General features: G+C 43.5%; 1 protein-coding gene across 2 annotated transcripts in view; it reads right to left on the bottom strand.

Moving 5' to 3' along the window:
* ARHGEF3 (Rho guanine nucleotide exchange factor 3) overlaps positions 1-4420 on the bottom strand; it is a 126942-nt gene extending 122522 nt beyond the window's left edge. Inside the window, exon 1 of one of the 2 annotated variants that reach the window (XM_056862687.1) lies at positions 4331-4420. In XM_056862687.1, coding sequence (XP_056718665.1) covers positions 4331-4419 — 89 coding nt within the window. In that variant the 5' untranslated portion in view covers position 4420. The remainder of the gene's footprint in view (positions 1-4330) is intronic. The other variant, XM_056862702.1, reaches the window with a different exon arrangement.
* Between the last annotated feature and the right edge of the window lie 17190 nt (positions 4421-21610).

Below are 21610 nucleotides of genomic sequence, written 5' to 3'. Positions count from 1 at the left end.
TACAGTGTGGTGGTGATAGCAGCAAGGAAACGTTATTGCTCTGCAATCATTGCATCAACCAGTTCACGACCCTCCCAATTGTTCAAGATTTCTCATCTGCTAACTCCTAAACCTGAACCTTGTCTGTTTCAGGAACAGACAATTAGCTATGATGCCTTTGTGACTTGTTTTGTTTGAATTGTTTGTTTTTGCTGATAGAACAACACAAACATGCTTTGATCTGGATGCTGGCTGCAAAAAGGCCAGGCAAAAGAAATGCTTAATAAATAATCTGGTCTGCTAATGGACCATTTCTACCCAGTTACTGTGATGGATACTGACAGGATCCTGAGATCTGTGAAGGCTACTACTTATCCCCTGTACCTCTGCTCATGCTGGCTGCTAAAATCACGTAAGGTCTACGTTAATAAGCCATTGAGGATAAATGACTATCATAAATAAGTCACTAACTCATCGCATCTCCCTCAATCATTCATTGAGGTAGTTATCAGTCCATTACTTTAAAAACATCCCTTCACAAAAAATAATGTGGCCAATAATCACCCAGCCCCTAATCTGTCCTTTCAAGGCAAAGCAACTGAGAGCAGTTGCAGACAATCTTCAGGACTTCCTGGATAACTCATGTGCTCTGGACCCTTTTCCAGTCTGGTTTCAGGCCAGGGTCTGGGATAGAGATGTCAGAAATACAAGCATGTTGTAATATTGTGACAGGACAGCTGGTCAGAAGGAGCTGTCAATACCTGTCAGATCCAGAGGATCTGGGCTGATGCGATGAGGCAGTAATGGCCTGCAACAGCAGAGTAAACTGGATTTAACCAGATATGGCCAGAAAAGTGATGCAATGCTGTGGGTGTAGCAGCAGGTGACCTGATGCATATCTGTGTACATTATGTATATAAATGTGTAGCCTCTAGGGCTCTGTGTTGGGGAGTTAATGAGGGCCAAGCCGGAGGCTACGCTGGAATGTGTTTGGACGTGTATGCTGGAGATTGGATGCACTGTAAATAAACTAAGCACTTTTCTAGTAGTCAACGTCTGGTGGAGTGTCTTGGGACAACTGACTAAGCACGCTGAACTCGCGATAAGAGACTGCTCAGATAGATTTAGCTGTTGTTGTCCACCTGACTGTAGACAAAGGCTGTGCTTCTTTGTTGCTCCTACTGGATCTATCTCCAGCCTCTGATACAATAGATCATGTCAACCTGTTGAGGAGTCTGAAGTGGGTATCAGGGGATGTGCTTTGGCCGGGATTAAATCATTCCTCATGAATCAGACTTATAAGGTTGCCACTGCAGACCAGCTATCTTCAATGTGGGACCTGTCCTGTGGGGTCCTGTCCTCTTATACCTCCCATGTTATTCAATCTCTATGTAAAACCATTAGGACTAATCATTTGTAGATTTGAAATTTGATGAAAAGCTGGGTGCCAACCACATACTGGTCCTCTATCCAAATCCCCTGGTGATGCAATAGAGGTCTTGAGCTGCTGCCTGACTGCTATAGTCAAATGGCTGAAAGCAAATAAGTTGAAACTGAATCCATACAAGTTAGAACTGATGCTGTTTGGGAAGGCAGACATTTTGAAGGACATTATGCTTCTCTTTGCTGACTTGGTAAAAGGCCTTGGAGTTATACAGGATCCAGCACTGTTGCTGGAAAAAGCAAGTTAATGCATCTGCAAAAACTGCCTACTTCCAACTCAGTTTACTACCAGACAGCTCCCTCCCTTGACATGGCCAATCTGGCCAACTGGTTCCATGCCACAATAACATCCGGACTAGACTACCATAATGCACTCTACAATGGTCTCCCTTTGAAGACAATTCAAAGATTCCAGTTGGTACAGAATGCTGCTCAGTTATCACTGGCAGCCAGGGAGACCATGCACATTAATCCCATTCTGCAATAACACCTTTGGCTGCCCATCAGTTACTGGGCTCAATTCAAAGTATTGGCTAACACACACAAAAGCCCTTCATGTCCTTTGTCCATCATATCTGCAGGACTGCCTCTCTCCCAATGCTCTGCCACAATAGCTTCACTCTTCTGAGCAGGGCCTTCTTCAGGTGCCACCCTGCAAATGGACAAAAATCAACATGTGCATTCTCTACCGTGGACCCAATTTATGGAATTACCAGCCTGAAGAGGTCAGGAAAGCTCCCACTCTCCTGGGCTTTCTGCAAACTAAGCAAAGCTGAGTTGGTCAGGAGGGCTTCTTTGCACAGGTGTACTATAATGAAATACTTCAGAAAGTTGCCTTGGTAATGGGGACTGTGGACTATATGACTATGATCTGCCTTTTACTGTAAGTATGCTCCCAGTTTATAATTTCTGCATTGCTTAATATGTCATGTTTAAACAATTATGCTTCATTGTCAGTTTGTTTCAGATTTCTGCAATTCAAACCCTATTGCATTGTTTCCTGGATGCCCTATCCTGTTTGATTGTATCTTACTTACACTATTTAATCCACCTTGAGTCTTGGTGAGAAAGACAGTCTTTACATAATATAAAAAATAAATTACTCAGATCACAACACTTGACAAGCATCTCCATTTTTGAGCATGGCCTACCCACAAGACCATCAGCAACCCATACATTATCATAATACCAGGACAACTGCCATTGGCATATAAACATCATTAAATTTTTGTCTGGATGAAAGGAGCACTGACTCTCAAAAGCTCACACTCCAAAAATCTTGTCAGTCCCTAAGGTGCAACAAGAGTCGAATCTAGCTGATCATAAAATTTGTGACTAAATTCAATACTGTTCAACTTCAAAGAGCCACACAGTAAAACAATTGTGACAAGACTAAAACATTACAGGAGTAGTGAATTAATGCAGGGTTGTAAACGTAACTCTTTAAACAGTCTGAAATGTGATATCGAGCCTGAAAGAATTCTTATATGCCCACTGCCACCTTCGTATGCTCAATCCAGCACCTAGGAGGTTGTCAACTAAGAGCCGGTGAATACATTACGCACGCCAAGAGGAGATGGGCTGGAAACAGAATCTTTTGTGTTGAGAGCTCCATGCTTGTGGCTGCAACGCATTAGAAATCCTACTGCTGCCATCAATCACATTTTTACCCCATCCTTCATTAAGGGCCTCAGGGTAACACACATTGCACTTGTTTTCCCATTTTACCTTCTTAATAACCTTGTGTGGCAGGATTAGGCTGAAAGTGTGCAACCTATCCAAGGTCAGCCCAGAAAGTTTCGTGGGGTGGGGGGAAACTGAACCCGGGTCTTCTAGATCCTAACCCAGCACTCCAAGCACCACACAACACTGACTCTCATTAATGGTGCCCCCTCCCACTGGACATTTATGGCAGCTGCTAGGAATATGGAAAACAGAAAATTGTGCCTTTACTAAATCAAGTAACATTATTTCTTAGGCCTAGATTTTGCTTATTTGTCTTCTTCAAAAGAGATTTCCCTCTTTTGAAGTACTCTGAATCAACTAGGGCAAGAGTCCAGTAGCACCTTAAAGACTAACAAAAATATTTTCTGGTAGGGTATGAGCTTTCGTGAGCCACAGCTCACTTCTTCAGCTCACTATCTGAAGAAGTGAGCTGTGGCTCACGAAAGCTCATACCCTACCAGAAAATATTTTTGTTAGTCTTTAAGGTGCTACTGGACTCTTGCCCTTTTTGACTACTGCAAACAGACTAACACGGCTACCCACTGTGAATTATCTGAATCAACTGTCACTATTATCTTTGTCCATTCCACAGTACTGATATAAGATACTTTTAACAAGGCAATGAAATGATGCATCTTCACACTCAAAGCAACACTCCCGCTTACAAAAAATTATTAGCCTAACAGAAGTGATATCCCTTCTGCAGAGATAAGCTGATTTAAAAGCATGCAGTCTTCATCTGTAAAATATTTCTAGTGGAAACACAGACCCCAAAAAATAAAGAAAATGTTTAGTTCTCTACCTGGAAATGGTACATTATCCATGCTAGATAGATAATGTGTCCAAGTTTGGCTATCCCTCAGATCCTTCAGATCCATTCAGATTCTTTTGCAGTTGATCAGAACAGTGATTCTCAATCAGTGGTGAGCATACCACCAGTGGGGTTGCAGAAGTAGTCTACTTCGGAGGCTGGGTTTTCATAACAATTACTAATAATTTGCTTCCCTAAGTCCCAATGTCCACCTGCAAACCTGATGTGCCATCTCCTGATTTGAGTCCAGTAGCACATTTATCTTTCTGCTTTCATATTCTTCATTCATGCAAAAGCCACAATTTCTGCTTATCTAATTTGCACTGATGTCTCTCTTGAAAGCTGTACCGTGTAATACAGAAATTGCCTTACCATTTTATGTTTTCCTCCATCTCTCTTTGAGCACAATTGGTTATCACTGCAGAGCGTTTTATGAGGATTCTTGGGCTACTGGTGTTCATTTCCCCTAAAAAAAAAAAAAAAATACAAACCCGGGGTGAGCATTTAAAAAAAAAATAGACAAACATTTCCACATTTTTACAAATGTTAATGCCAAGTAATCAACATTCATTTGCCTCTTCTGTGAACGTGAGAAAAATTGTTTCAATTTCAAAAGAGATTTACAATTATTTGTCATATAAAGTAGAACTGACACCTCCCCTCTTTCCTTCATTCCCCAACAGTTTGGCATACATTAGGTCACTGGAAGTATTTCCTGCAAGACCCTGAAGCTTTCCTGAGTACTGGCATGTGCTTCTGCACACCTTAACTCCAAACAAATCTTAATAAATGCTTTTTGCTTCAACATGTCACAAAAAAAGCACAAACTGTTGTCAATTGTACAGTGATACTACTGTTCTAGCCTTCCCAGTTTGCTTTCAACCCAGCCTATCAGCTACATGTGGGAAAAGGACTGAGTGAAACTGATAAAACAATGATCCTAGTGGAAGACAACTGTTTAAACATTTCCCTCTACAAGTAACACTGATTTTCCTCCCAACTGAAAAAGTTGGAATGAGATGTATTTCCAGTGAATATCTGAATTGAAAGGAAATGAGAAACAAGAATTTTATATCTATGATTAAGTAAACTGAACAACAGCTTAAGCTTTCTTTTGTCAACTACTCCCTTCCCCTGCTACAAAGCCAACACAATTTACCTTTTGTTTATATCTCTGAATGCATGCCAGGACAGTTGGTGTCAGAAGCGGTATCTCGCCCAAAGCTATGCTAAGTACAAGCACTTGAGCTGAAAAGCAGCATTCAGAGATGATGTTTTAGCAATGAGTTAACATTGGCAAGCATTGTATTCTGCAATAGTGGGGCCTTGATCATTAAGTTTTAATGTTGCAAAAGCAAACTGCCATAATACAAAGTTTTTAAATAAGATAGAAATGTATGAGAAACCATTACTAGCTATATTTACAGCCAAGCTATAATGTTGCTAAGAGAGAAACAAAGCATCACGGGGGCAATTATTGTTATTATTACTAAAGATTGAGCTCAAACCAGGCAGTCCCAGTATTTTTTTTAACAAAACCTCTGCAGCCTAAATATACGATAACACACAACATTAACTGAAATTGTTTTCCAACACACTATTAAAATAAGCACATAACTAAACATGGTAGTAAATCAAATGGCAGTGCAATCTTAAGCAAAGTTACACCCTTCTAAGTTTCTTGAAAGTTTGTAGGCTTAGAAAGCTACAACTTTGCTCAGGACTGCACTGCAGGGATAGAAGCTCTTCATATAGTGCAGCAAACACTCTTGTGCAACAAACACCAGCCTGAAATGCAGAAATTAAGAAAGGGAAACTTTCCCTGATACTAATATTAATATCATCAGCACCTGAAGCACTGTCAAAACAAAACATAAGGTAATAAAGACAGTTAGAGATAGAGGCCCAGCCTGTAGGCTTACAAAAAGGGAAGAAACACAGCAACAAAAAGAGAAATGGAGGAGGCATATCTAACAATTTCATACCAGAGAAAATAATTGCAAACTCTGCTGAATACTGACAGAGATATTCTTATATCAGAAGATGGGACATTCCAGACATGAAAAACAAGAACAAAAGACTGCATGCAGATTAGATTCTAGGTATAACAAGTACAATACCACTGGAATGTAAAGAATGCGACTATAAAGAGATAAGAGGACAGAACGTTAACAAGGAGACAGAGCATGTAAATATTTAAATTACCCCCCCAATTTTTTAATTGAATTCTATAAGGGAATGGAGCCAGTATGGGGCAATACAAAGAGGGAAAATAATAAAAAGAAAAGCAACAAAAACCAAACAAATGGCAGAATTTATAGTGGAAAGTGGCTGAAGATAATCAATTTGTCATCCTACTTTCTTCTGTCCCTTTAAGCTATTTATTTTTTTCCATCCAACCTAACAAATGCATAATTTGGGGAGTTCTTTCACTCAGGTGTATCTTTTCATTTCTGCTACAGCTCAATTTTACCATTTCTAACTCTTACATAACTCTAAGTCTCACTACTTCATCTAATACTACAAAGATACTGTCTCTGGTTGGTTGATGTAATGGCCTTTTATTTGGCCTTCCTAAATGCTGTGATGGTCTTTTATCTGGCCTTCCCAAAAGTTCAGTTTTAGATAAATTCAGTTTCAAAAATGAGAAAATATCAAAGGACAGACAGCTGTAAGACAGGCAGAGGCAGCCAGTGGAGAAGACAGCCATAACAAGGGAGAGAGAAAAGACCCTGATAGGGACCATCAGAATGGAAATAGCAGATGGCATTAACAGGGCCTACTAGAAGAGCCAAAGGAAGCAGATGGAAAAGAGCGAAGAACAGAATCCTATAGAACTCCAAAAGAGTGAAGAACTGCCATTAACTGAAATAAAAGGACTGACACATAGGGTTGCCAACTTCCAGGTAGTAGCTGGAGATCTCCTGCTGTTACAACTGATCTCCAGCTGATAGAGATCATTTCTCCTGGAGAAAACGGCCACTTTGGCAATGGGACTCTATGGCATTGAAGTCCCTCCCCTCCCCAAACCCCGCCCTCCTCAGGCTCTGCCCCAAAAACCTCCCGACAGTAGTGAAGAGGGACCTGGCAACACTACTGTCACAGGAATGAAGCCAGAAAAATGAGGGAAGCAGCAAACCTCAACATAACAGACCAGTGTCTCAATGGTGCTGAAAGGCTACAATGTACACGAGGAAAGCCATGGTCTGAATTTTCCATAAAATGGTTAGACATAGCTATTTTTCAAACAAGTATTTCATCGATAAGCCACTGCCTCTGATACTAACAGTTTCCACTATTTACCCTGGACCAGCTGTTTCCTGACCTGCTCGGCCTCGACATGTGCACTTTTTTTTCTTGTTAATAGTCTGTTCTTCCGAAATCCTTGCCTAAGTAATTTAGTTGTCTGTTGTGGGCTCAAACTACCCCTAACTGCTCAGAATATTTCACCTGTCTGAAAGTACATAGAGCGGAGCAAGGAGAATAACAGTATTAATTTATTTTTAAAAGCAATTTGCATACTATGGGCATATCTAAATTTCATTTAAAGTAGAATGGTACCACTGGAACAACCTTTACTCTTATAGTCATAAACTGGGAGTTTAATTAATGCAGATTCACTGTGGCTTACACCTTGCAGGTCTTTATTTAGACAAATTCAAGAATCTGAGAAACTGTAAAGCAACCCACATAAGCTCAGCAGCAAAGTCTATCATCCTTCAAAGAGAACACGGTGAAGCTCTATCATTTTCCTTGCTCCAGTGTTTTGATCTGGAAATTAATTGTTCCAAACATATGTATTGTACTTTTTCTTCCCTGACCAAAGGAGAGTTCAGGGCCGCCTTTTATAATCAGTTTGCTTTTGGAACAGATAGTACTGGTAATTTACAGGACATACCAGGCCCAAAACACCATGAATCTACACTATTTCCACATGGGTTATTCCCAAATCCAATGCTGTAGGGAAGTGGTTTATTTTCTGCTTCCCCGTATTATTATGGTGCATTTATGTACCTCCTGTAGTTTCTCCTGTTTTTCTCTGACCTTTCTCAAACCTGCTTTGCTACAAAGTTTTGGGAAAGTTTGCAATAAAGCCCAGATAGCTGCTAAAAGTTCAGATTCTCCCACCCATATGGCAGCCATTTCCCACACACACCTGAATTCTGTCATATCAATATAATGTTATAATAATCTGTGTACCAGGAAATCTGAATTCATTTTTTAAAATTTCATTTAAAAATTAATCTCTAGACCCTTCTGTTCTGGGGAAAGGCATATCAATGTGTTATTTATTTCTTTTAAAAACATCAAAGCTGGGAATTCAAAGAACCTATTATGAAGACTGCTATAACATTTTGTTTAGGAAATCACAAAACACACAAACATAACAGGCCAACACAGGGGGGGGGGAAATTCCCCTCTAAATGAATCTCATATTTTAGGAAAGGTAAGTCTAGTTAAGCTACATTGCCTCCCAACTCCCCAAAGCCAGCTCTCAATTGACTACAATTTGCTCCATTCACTTGCACACACACTTATGTGATATTACCATTACTAATAGGGTTGCCAACCTCCAGGTACTAGCTGGAGATCTCCTACTATTACAACTGATCTCCAGCCGATAGAGATCAGTTCACCTGGAGAAAATGGCCGCCTTGGCCATTGGACTCTATGGCATTGAAGTCCCTCCCCAAACCCTGCCCTCCTCAGGCTTCGCCCCAAAAACCTCCCACCGGTAGCGAAGATAAACCTGGCAACCCTAACTACTAAGAATACAAAATGGATCCAGACAGGAACTCCAGAAGGTACATGTTATTCAAGACCATTTGTCTATGGGTGAGTAGCATTGCATGCAACAGCAGCCTAAAATAGCTAGAAGGCCATTAGGAGCCATTAACTTCAGAAGTGTGGGATTTGCCGTGTTGGGGTTCCAAAGGGTTCAGTTTTGTTACTCATGCTTTTTAATTTGTACATAAGGCCCATGGAGAGCTCATGGTTTTTGTGTTGTGCACCAATGACACCCAGCTACATATTCCCTTGTTTAAGCCAATTGATGCTGACATGACCATCTTGGTTTGGTTGCCATAGTCAGGTGGCAAAAAGCGAATGAGTTGAAATTGAATCCTGACAAGACAGAGGTAATGCTGATTGGTAAAGCTGAGGTTTTATAAGGTACTGTGATCCACACATCTGATGGGATATCTTGCGAATTAATCTATGAAGGTGGATTAAACTATGAAGAATGTCTTCCTCCATCTTCATCTGGCAAAGAGGACACATCCTAACTTGACTCACCCAATCTGGCTTCATTTATATGATCCATGCCACACTAACCTTGAAACGATTTTAATACTCTCTGCATTGGACTGCCCTTGAAAACAGAAGCTTCAGCTAATACAAAATGCCACAGACTGATTATTTCATTTATATTCCACCTTTCTCCTCAACAGAAACCCAAAGCAACTTACATCATTCTCCTCTCTTCCATTTGACCTTCACAACAACCCTGTGAGATAGGTTAGACTGAGAGACTGGAGTAATTTATGCATGGAAGTTTTACCTGAGGTTCATTGTTGGCTGGACCCACACTTTCCTGTTGGGAATCTGCACCAGCAGTCTCCAAACTCTAATCAAGCCCCACCCCTTTAAATGCTGCTTTGTAATCGGCTTACTTCACAGTGTTTACTGTAAGAGAAAAAAAACCCATACCCAATTGCCACATAAAAAAGAATTTTAAGAACAAAACACAAAACCCAGTGCAATCTGAAAGGAGGGGGGTGGAGGAATCCAAGCCTTGGTTTTAAAAAGCCTTTCTTTTGCTAAGAAAGAGCCCCGATGAAGCAGGAAGCATTTGGATCCCTGCCTCTTTACACGCTGCTTTGTGGTTGGCTGTGAGAGAAAGCAAGCTTCTGTGTCCAGTTCTCTGCCTTCTGCACAGAGATTTCAGCCAGGCTGAGCTCAAGGGAGAGGGAAGAGTCGGGTTAACAGAGGAATGGGAAGACCCGGACATTGTGAGGGCTGGCAGCGAGGTAATTTCTGATGGACGGAAAACTCATGCAAAACTCCAAGGAACAACCGAGTCAGACAGGGGGCGAATGTGAGTCCAAGTATTCATGCATAAATGACCTGTGACTGGCCCAAGGTCATCCGCCAAGCTCCCATGCCAGAGCAAGGATTCAATCCTGGGTTTCTAAGTTCCTAGTCCAACCTTGTAGCCATTACACCATACTGGCACGGGGAAGTGATTATTACACCAGATTTACAATCACATCATTGGTGCTGATTACTTTCTTGTTCAATTCAAGGTGCTATCTATTTCCTATAAAGCCCTTCATGGTCTGCGATCCACATATCAGCAGGATCACCTCTCTAATTATGCTTCTCTGCACCAGCTCCACTCATTTGAGTACGGCCCCTTAAGTATCCTCCACTTCAGATGTGAGATCTGTTATAGCCTTGTTTGGGCCTTTTTGTTTGAAACTCCTACTTGGTGAAACATCTTACCAGAGGAAGTCAGGAATGCTCCCAGACTTCTGTCCTCCACACACTATGTAAGACAGAACATTTTAGGGACAGTCTTTGTGTAAACCAGCATGCTATTTTGCATCTTGTTTTAATATATGTTCTATTGTTATGTTATGGTTTTAAATATCTTTGTAATCTACCTTGAGTCTGTTTTGAGAAAGATGTCGTAAGTAAGTTAGGCCCCTGCGGTCCACATCAAGTACCAGTCTATAAAAATACCTATAAAGAGAAGGCTCTCTTTGAACAACAGAGGAGTGTGACAGTAGCAATACATTTATATTTTGCTTCCATTAAGTCCTAGACAGATAATTAATGTGCACCTGTCTTCATATCTTTTTCCCTACTTGTCATTTTCAATAGTGCAAACTGTTCATGGGAAAATTTACAAAGAAACTTCTCTAATAACAAAATTCTTACAAGACATCCCTTCAATTATAAGAAGAGTCAGAGTGGTATAGTGGTTAAGAGGGGTGGACTCTAATCTGGAGAAACGGGTTTGATTCCCCACTCATAAGAACATACTGCTAGGTGACCTTGGGTTAGTCATAGTTCTCTCTGAACCGTCTCAGACCCACCTACCCCACAAGGTGCCTGTTGTGGGGTGGGGGAAGGGAAGACAATTGTAAGCTCATTTGATTCTTCTTAAAGGTAGAGAAAATTGAAGTATAAAAACCAACTCTTCTTCTTTTCTGATTGTCTATAGCCACCAGATCCCTAGCCCATTGTTACACGAAGTGTGTTTAAGCTTCTAATACCATAAAAATAAACTTCCAGTTCTGCTCATAGGAATTCATAGTACACAACAAGCCACCACATGTTAATCTTTGGAAGTAACTGTCACTTGATTGTGCTACTGCATTTGAAAGAACTAAACAAGTAAACCAAGACAAAAATGTCAGCCATCGGTTTATAGTCAGGCCACAAATCATCTTGTCAAGAGTGTCACTAACCCATCTCCCAGAAGTGATAACTGAAGCTAGAGTACTATACGGATGTTAATATTGTTTTAAACATCTAATACTTGATTTGCGCACTAGAATTGTATACTAGTGGGCTGCCATAATAAGTTTAATATTACATTTTACACATGATTATAAAATTACAACTTGGAATGACTAATAAACCCATATAACACAGAACTGATTCAATCTTGCAGATTATTTTGTTAGAAAAGCAGAAATATAGCCTGAAGAATTGGTAGATGGGGCAGAGGCTATGGGAAGGAGCTGTACAACATATGATGTTTCATCAATTCTTACAGTATCCCTATACTTAGAATTTAAAGACCCTCTCTTGGATATGTGCATATCTTTGCAGCAGCAAATAATGCTGGCAACTGAGTCTGTTAACATCTACAACTTTCACTTGTCACTTCAGTTAGAAAATACTGTACATGTCATTACAGACCTACTTAATCAGATTACCAGACACTCCTCAGCCTCATATCACTGAGAAAATATACCTGCCACACCTACTATCAGTCAGAACAAGTTGTGTTATCATAAACAGATGACAGAACTATCAATGTGGGCATGGATGTAAACTTTAAACCTGTTTCCTAGTGGAATCATGTCCCAGTACAAGCTAACTTTGTAAGTAAATTACTTCAGGTAAAACAAAACAAAAACTTTCACAATACTTACAGTCACACTCAAAATACTTTAAAGCCAAAAAAAGACACTTCATTACACTAGTTTCCTTGGAAATAACCCACCAAACTAACACTTATGTTTAATTACTTCATATATCTTTTGAGGATTCCTTATATTTTATTTTAAGGATGTCCCAAGGCCACCAAGAATTTTGCAGCATTCATGCATGTAGATCATGTTCACGGCACATACATATGTAGTAAACAAGGATGTATGTCTTCCGTGTGTCATGGGACCCACAGTTGCTGCCATGAATAAGGTTTTTTTTTACTTCAGTTGTGCCATGGCTTTCCCCCCAATGGGGACCCTTTAAGCGGCTTACATCATTTCTCTTCTCCATTTTATCCTCAAAACAACCTTGTAAAACAGGTTAGGCTGAGTGTGCACAACTACACTGAGGTCACCCAGCAAGTTTCCAAAGTGGGAATTTGAACCTGGGCCTTCAAGATCCTCATCTAACCACTATATCACACTGGTTCTACACCAGACATGAAGAACTAGGAATGCAGCACAACCTTATCTGCTGGCATGATGTAAGTACGTAACTGAAGAACCATGATAATGAATTTAATGATAGCATTATGATAATGTAATTGGGCTGTATGAACACAACTTTCCGATTAAAATACTTCCATCTCACCTCTCCATCCTAGGGGCCTACGAGGCAACTATCAAACAAACATTAAAATCACAATAAATTAAATACACACACAATTTCAGATCACCAAAAGAGCCCATAAAAAGTAATTAAACTTATAAGAACAAGCAACAACAACGCCAATATGAATTCATAGGCCCCCAAAGCCTTCTGAAATAGAAGCTCACACCTGAAAATCATCAAGGATAAAGCAGAGCAAAGCAAATGTTCACAGGAAAAAATGCTACAGTCTTGGTACTAGCGTACAGAACAAACTGGTACAATTCTCAAACTCAAAAGCCTTTATGAATACTAACTCTTTAAGACATTATTCATTGACTCCAGATCCTTGGAAACCCATGCTATTGCCAACAGGTTCCTGGTTAGTTACAAAAAAGGCCAACAGAGCCAGCAAAACCGTGCATTTAGCCAGGTACAGTCAAAATTATGCCCTGACCTGGATGGTCCAGGCTAGCCTGATCTCGTCAGATCTCGGAAGCAGGGTCAGCCCTGGTTAGTATTTGGATGGGAGACCACCAAGGAAGTCCAGGGTTGCTGTGCAGAGGAAGGCACTGGCAAACCACCTCTGTTAGTCTCTTGCCATGAAAACCTAAAAAAGGTTCGCCATAAGTCGGCTGCGACTTGATGGCACTTTACACACACACAGTCAATATTATCCAAACAAAAGGACACTAAAGTTAAAAGCAACAGTGGTGACAAGGCATCCCAAATGCTAAACTAAACTGACACCTGGCAAACCGAAAAATTATTGGAAGTCAACTCCACCAGGTTCAGCAGAGTTTATTCACATGTAAAGGTAAGTAACACTGCAGCTCTTATACTAGACAGAAGGTCCCTTAAACACCCCAGTAGCCTTTGGGCGAAAACACATGGGAGGTTTTGCCTTGGATTTGCCACTCTCTAGATGCACATTTTCCCCATTTCAGTTCTCAAAACTCTGCATGGGGGCTTATTTTTGAGTTCTGAGAATTTGGCTGGGGAAAATGTGCATTTAGAGAGCAGCAAATCCAAGGCAAAACCTCCTATGCGTTTTCGCCCTTTCATTTCCTTAGCTCCCAACAAAAGGCAGATGATAAGGACCAACTAGAAAAACCCAAAAGAAGAGTTGGTTTTTATATGCCGACTTTCTCTACCACTTAAGGAAGAATCAAAGTGGCTTACAATCATCCCTCCCCCACAACAGACACCCTGTGAGGTAGGTGGGGCTGAGAGAACTCTAAGGGAGCTGTGACTAGCTCAAGGTCACCCAGCCGGCTTCATGTATAGGAGTGGGGAAACCAACCCGGTTCTCCAGATTAGCCTCTGCCGCTCATGTGGAGGAGCGGGGAATCGAACCCGGTTCTCCAGATCGGAGTGCCTCTGCACCGTAAAAGACGAAACTAACTGATTGCGGGGGCATTCTTTACCAGCAGAACGAAAAGTGCACTTTTGGATCGCGCTGGGGTTGCTCTTTGGGAAGGAAGGTGCCCAATACCCTGGGCGGGGCTTGGAGTCACAGTCCCTTTGGAGGCAGGGGCCCTTTCCGCCTCCGGAGACCACAAGGGCTCGCCTCCACTTCCAGGCCGGTCATGAAGAAGAGCCCGCCGGGGAGAAGACACGACAGACGTTTCCCACCTCCACCGCAACGGGCAAATGGGGAGTCGGGGACCCCTCCCTCGCAGCCGGAGCGAAGAGCCGGTGGGACTCCTGGCCACTTTCCCCCGGCCGGCACATGACCGGGGGGCTTTCCGGAGAGCGCCACGGCGACCTCTGTGGGCAGCAGGTCGCCACCGTCTCGGGAAGCGCTTGGCTTTCTGTGGCCGTTGGTGCCCGGGAGGTTTGGCCTCGGATCTGCCGCTCTCCAGATGCACCGTTTCCCCGCGTCTGAATGCTCACAACTCCGCACGGGGGCTGATGGATGAGTTGTGAGAATTCGGCAGGGGGGGAAACGCGCGTCTGGAGAGCGGCAGATCCGAGGCCAAACCTCCCGGGCACCAACGGCCTGTGTCTGAAAAAATAAACGCCCGCTTTCCAATCACTGCCAACTTCCCTCCACTCGGAGGGCGTGAAGCCAGCCCCTCTTCGGGCTCGCTTGACAGGCAGCCAGGCAGCCGCGGCCCCGCCCCAGCCTCCAGCAAAGCCCGTCTCCTCTCCTCTCCTCTCCTCTCCTCTCCCCTCCTCTCCTTCCGAGCGCTGCAAGGCGACGGGCGGCGCCTTCCGCCAGCCTTACCGGGGGCTCTTTCTCGGGGACCCCGCACGCAAACCCGAGGCCCCTCGCCCTGTCTCTTCCCTGCAGCGACCTCGCCGCCGGCCTGGAGAGCGGGCGCGAAAACGCGCGGGAGGTTTTGCCGCCCTCTAAACGCCCCTTTCCCCCATCCGGATCCTCAGCGCTCCACCACGAGCCCCCGTGCAGAGTTGTGAGCATTCAGACGGGGGGAAACGCGCATCTGGAGAGCGGCAGATCCAAGGCCAAAACCCCACCGCGCGTTTTCGCCCTGGTCTCTCTGCCGCACCAGCCCCGGAAAGGAAGGAGGGATCAGCAGGAGGGGGGAGCTGAAGAGGAGCGAAAGAACCACCGCCACAACCAAGTCCCGCCGCCGGCTGCACCCTCGACCCCGCTGAGGCGACGCGGAGCAAAGAGGCGCCGCCCCCCCCCCCCCAACACCACCAGAGAACAAAAAGCAAACAGAGAAGAGGGGGACGGGGACGGGACGACGCTTCTACCTCGTCCAGCGCCGCTTCCTCGGCTCGTGCACAAAGGCCGCCCCTCGGCTTCGCTCCCCTCGCAACGCCCGCCTCCATGTGGAAAGAGCAGCAGCCACAGGGGGCGGCGCGCGCGCCCCGGGGCGAGTCCCAGGCGCGCCCCGTCGCGCGCCCGCCCGCCCTCTGGGGCAGTCGGCCCGCTCCCAGCGAGCGGGGCGCCTCGTCGAAGCGGCGGGACGTCGCCTTTTTGACGTCCACACCCCTGGTTTGAGTTTTTTCTTTTTCTTTTCTTCTTTTAAGTCTCGTCTTCAACACGAAAGAGCCCATTCGGAGAAAGCCTATGATTCCAGAGTGGGTAGCCCTATTCGTCTGCAGCAACAAAAACAAAACAGCACCAAGAAGAGGAGAGTTGGTTTTTGTATACCGACTTTCTTAAAGAATCTATTGGAAAGGACCACCAGGGTCCCTTCCGCCAGAGAGCCAGCATGGTGTAGTGGTTAAGAGCGGTGGTTTGGAGCAGTGGACTCTGATCTGGAGAACCGGGTTTGATCCCCCACTCCTCCACAGACACTAATCTGGAGAGCTGGGTTGGTTTCCCCACTCCTCCACATGAAGCCAGCTGGGTGACCTTGGGCTAGTCACAGCTCTCTTAGAGCTCTCTCAGCCCCTAAAGGAGGGGAAGGTGATTGTAAGCCGGTTTGAGTCTCCCTTAAGTGGTAGAGAAAGTCGGCATATAAAAGCCAACTCTTCTTCATCATCTAGTCCAACCCCCTGCACAATGCAGGAAATTCACAACTGCCTCCCCCTCACACACACCCAGTGACCCATACTCCATGCCCAGAAGATGGCCAAGGTACCCTCCCTCTCATCATCTGCTTAAGGTCATGGAATCAGCATTGCTGACAGATGGCCATCTAACCTCTCTACCACTTAAGGAAGAATCACAGCAGCTTACAATCACCTTCCCTGCCCCTCCCCACAGCAGGCACCCAGTGAGGTGGAGAGCTGAGACTAGGCCAAGGTCACCCAGCTGGCTTTATGTGTAGGAGTAGGGAAACCAACCTGGTCCACCAGATTAGTGTCCCACACAAGAGTCATGGTGCATTTTAAAGTCTTAACACACTTTAATTCCATAAGAAGTTTTTATGGACTGGCACCAACTTCTATAGATGCATTTTGAAGTGGGCACCAAAACCTATGCTGTTTTGTCTGTCATTCCAGTACTACAAAACTCTGGTGTATTATAAAACACAAGTATAATTTGTGAAGAAAAAGAGGGTGTTAAATTGACAAATCAAAATGAAAGCAAGACACTCCCCCCCAGTAGTTTTCTCCTACTAATGGCCAGAGCAATGCATAGAGAAAGTGTCATGTACCCACCCATGTTTGGGTCTGATCTCACAGTCTTCCAGCAAATATGCCCAAACTTGGAAAATGTTGAATATAAGCAAGAAGGTTCTTAGTTTTAAGCTCAAGCCTTTTATCCTTTATAGAGGTGAGAGAAAGTATTGCTGCTGTATGTCTTTATGTCCCTATCGTCCGACGTATGGTGGATGAGCACCAGAACAGAACCCTTTCTGCTATGGAATTCCCTCCCCAATGAGGCTGGCCTGATAGTGAACGTACAAACTTTCAAGGCTTCATTTTCTCAAGCTTTTCATTAGTTTCCCCACTATCTGATTTGATCTGAGTTCATGTTATTTCTGTTTATCTGAGCCACACATTTCATTTTATGGTGGTTATGTTAATTGTAAGCCACCAGGCAATTTGCAGTACAATTTGACTGCAGTGAACTTAGATGAACTTGTCTGGGTAGAGCAATGGCACTTTTACCAGACGATATGAGATGCAAGTGTTGCATACATTAATTTCTTCCAGTCATTCCATTTTCTTTCCTGTTCCCTTGCATATAAACTCGCCACACTTTTTGCAAATCTGTTTCTAAAAATAAATGTATAATGGTTTTACTCTACTGTACATTTTAGGCCATTCAAATGTTTCGTCTGCCACTATCAACATTTTGCAGGTGCATTCACATTCCATCACTTTATCACAAATTTGAAAGTACTCCCTAATGTGTTCTCAGCAGAACAGTTGCCCTGCCTTTGCTCTTAATCAGGGCTGGAAGTGGAAACAATCTAACAGAAGTTCTGCCTACCCCAAGAGACTGCCCCATTACAGTGCATGCTTCTGAGATCCAACAACTGCTTCTGGCTGCTTCAAGAGAAAGAGCTCATTGTTTAAGAGAGCCAGTGTGGTGTAGTGGTTAAGAGCAGTGGTTTGGAGCGGTGGATTCTGATCTGGAGAACCAGGTTTGATTCCCCACTCCTACACATGAGCAGCCGAGGCTAATCTGGTGAACTAGATTTGTTTCCCCACTCCTGCACACGAAGCCAGCTGGGTGACCTTGGGCTAGTCACACTCTCTCAGCCCCACCTACCTCACAGGGTGTTGTTGTGGGGAGGGGGAGGGAAGGTGATTGTAAGCCAGTTTGCAACTCCCTTAAGTAGTAGAGAAAGTCGGCATATAAAAACCAACTCTTCTTCATCATTGTTATCAAGTGCAGAATAGTCACTGTCAAAGAATGTACATCTTGCATTTCATGGTTTTTAACCTTACTTTTGTAATATGTGTGTGTGTGTTTCTATGTGGTGAGTGTTTCGTGCATCTAATAGATGGCCCTAGTTCACCACAAAAGTTTATGCTACAATAAACCTGCTAGTCTGTAAAGTGCTGCAACACGTCTTTTCCCCCACTCATCTAATGACTTAAATTCACTTTAAATTCCTTAATGTAAGGCTATCCTATTTCCTTATTTTTTATTACCTGAACGATTTAGATGTCCTAGAGTGTAATCATATGACTGAAGTGACTGGTCATATGCAACATTAGGTACCCTTATACCTGTCAAAATAAACTCTGCATAGAAGCAGGCTGAAAAAGAGGTATGAGCACCCTCCATTTCTGCCATTGCCTGTGATAGATCTGGATGTTCATTAATATTTTAAGTATACAGTGTAAATTCATCAGCATTAGTCAGAGAAAAGGAGAATGATGCCTTAAGCCGCTTTGGGTCTCCATAGAGGAAAAAGCAGGGTATAAATCAACAAATGAAACAGTGCAGTTTCTGTAAAGGAAATAGAAGATCTGTTTAACTGAAGAGGGCCAGAGACAAGCAAGGAAAGGTTTTTTTTTTGCCTTTTAGGATTTAAGTTTGAGGGTAGGCTTGGAAATAAAAGCAGTGTAGGGAGTTACAGAAATGTTATACATTGCTCTAACCAGACAGGTTTTGGCTACTGGTATCAAACACACATCATAATCCTACACATCTTTACTCAGAAGAAGAAAAGTTTATTAGTTTATTTATAGCTGACCTTTCTTGCTGAGACTCAGGGCAGATCATACAATAGAAACAATGTAATCTGACAGCATAACCTAGGGTTGCCAGTTCCACGTTAGGAACGACCTGGAGATTTTGGGGGTGGAGCCTGAGGGGGTGGGGTTTGAGGAGGGGAGGGACTTCAATGAAGTATAATGCCATAGAGTCCACCTTCCAAAGCAGCCATTTCCTCCAGGTGAACTGATCTCTGTCACCTGGAGATCAGTTGTAATAGCGGGACACCTCCAGGTACCACCTGGAGATTGGCAACCTTACTAAAGCCCTACTTGCCCCCTTCCATTTCTAAAAAATACTTGGGAGGCCCCAGGAAAGGTGTCAGCAGGCACCCACAGTCACCACATTGGGCCCTGTAGCATGGTCATGGAGAGAAAGCAGTCAAAAAACGTATGGTAGCTTTGCAGGTCAAGGTTGAGGATCAAAATCCCTGAATAACAAACATGATGATTTTCAATCCTCATAATGCAGATAGATGAGCAGAGAGCTTCAAGGGAAGATTAGGAACTCACTGCCCACAGTTGTATTGGTTGGGTGACCCCAAAGAGAGTTGGAGGACTAATATAAGTTTAAGTTGGAATGGGCGGAGGTAACAGAATTTTAATCAGATATCTCATGTAAATGAACCTGTAAACAGACACTAATAAAATGTTCCTGAAGCTATGATTATCAATAAATAATAATATATTTATGAATATAAAATGCTCTTAATTCCTTCTGGTTTCATAGCAACTCTGGTGCAACCCCACCTTTAATGACTGTATACTTTATGAGTGTTACCCTGGAAAGAACTGTGTCTTCATTTTAAAATAACTCCTCACTCAGCACTTTGGCTTGTTTGCAAATGTTGCAATAAAAGGTAACCAGCTTCTTTCTCTTACGAATAATGTGGTTTATTAGAACTCACAAGTTTTCAAGTAATGAACTCACACTACAGCCGCAGTATTATTTCAAGTTGTATATACAATTAGTTTCAGGATCCTAGAAGGTTATTGTAGCATGCTAATTATGTCAACTTGAATCCTATTTCTGTTAAAAACCAGCTGTTATTGAAGATCATCCACCTATTTGTGAGTTACTCAAGTGGCCACCGGTCCAAGGTGGACCAAGCTGTGTGGTAGCCACTGCTACCAAGTCTAGCTGAATAATGTGGGTAGTGAGTTTCTGGTGGCCTTCAGGTCTGTTCCTAGTATGTCCTCCTCTTTCAGGGGATGGCACTATTTCCAGGGCTATTTTGGCCTCCAAAATCTACCCCTGCTCTCCCCATGGCTTTGGTTTAAAGAAACCAAATCTTGGATGGCTAAGCAACATTGTTGTTGCTGCCTAGCTACTTCCAAAATGGCAACTGAAAGCTTAGTGGGAATCCTTTTCTTAAAGCCACAGGTGTTGTTTCTATTATTTGGGGGGGGGGAAGACTTTTAATAGCCAAATTTTAAAAACAAATTTAAGATTTTTTTTTTGCAAACTTTGGACCTCACTATCTGTACCTAACTCCATTTTGTACATCTGTTAATCCAACTCTATGGCCCAGTTTACCCTGACCAGGATAGTCCAAGCTAGCCTGATCTTGTTAGATCTCAGAAGCTAAGCAGGGTTGACCCTGGCAAGTATTTGGATGGGAGATCTCCAAGGAATACCAGGGTCCCTGACCTGGATGGCCCAGGCTAGCCTGATCTCGTCAGATCTCAGAAGCTAAGCAGGGTCAGCCCTGGTTAGTATTTGGATGGGAGACCACCAAGGAATACCAGGCTTGCTGTGCAGAGGAAGGCACTGGCAAACCCCCTCTGTTAGTCTCTTGCCATGAAAACCCCAAAAGGGGTCGCCATAAGTCGGCTGCGACTTGAAGGCACTTTACACACACATACAGATGCAGAGCCAGGCAATGGCAAACTACCTCTGAACATCTCTTGCCTTGAAAACCCCACCAGGGGTCACCATAAGTCAGATATGACTTGGAGGGGGGGGGGAAAGGCTCAGTTCAGAATTAGGTAGGATATGAAGCAGTTTGTTTTTCATGTCTCACAGGAGATTTTAAGAAGAGGAGGAGGAAGAAGAGTAGTAGTAGTAGGAGTTGGTTTTCATATGTTGGCTTTCTCTACCACTTAAGGGAGATTCAAACCAACTCATGATCACCTTCCCTTCCCCTCCCCTCAACAGACACCCTGTGAGGTAGGTTGGACTGAGAGAGCTCTAACAGAGCTGTGACTAGCTCAAGGTCACCCAGCTGGCTTCGTGTGTAGGAGTGGGGAAACAAATCCAGTTCACCAGATTAGCCTCTGCCGCTCATGTGGAGGAGTGGGGAATCAAACCTGGTTCTCCAGATAAGATTCCACTGCTCCAAACCACCACTCTTAACCACTACACCACGCTCTTAACTACTACACTACACATAGTAACATGTGAAACTTTAGTTGGGTCAAAGTGAAAACCTGATTCTGGGAACTGAATGTAGGTGTGAGAGATCCCCCTCTCTGAGTTTGCTTCTCCAAATCAGTTGCTCAGACGTTGATACAGAAACAATCGATTTATTGAAGCCTTCAGGAGATGAGACAGGCACAGGTAGAAAGTTGCAAGTGAGGGGCTATACGGGTTTACAGAATATATTGACTCCAGGGCACTGGGGCACTGGGGTTCACACTTATTGTTATGGGAAGTTACAAGCTTGGCATAATACAAAACATCAGACAGATCCCAGGAAGTCTGGGCGGCTATCACACTTCCAAGGCCGCATCGGCCTGAGG

This window comes from Euleptes europaea, chromosome 1, assembly GCF_029931775.1.
Source record: "Euleptes europaea isolate rEulEur1 chromosome 1, rEulEur1.hap1, whole genome shotgun sequence".
Classification (NCBI taxonomy): Eukaryota; Metazoa; Chordata; class Lepidosauria; order Squamata; family Sphaerodactylidae; genus Euleptes; species Euleptes europaea.
The sequence above is the reverse complement of the archived record's forward strand: the minus strand, read 5'-3'. Positions and strand labels throughout refer to the sequence as shown.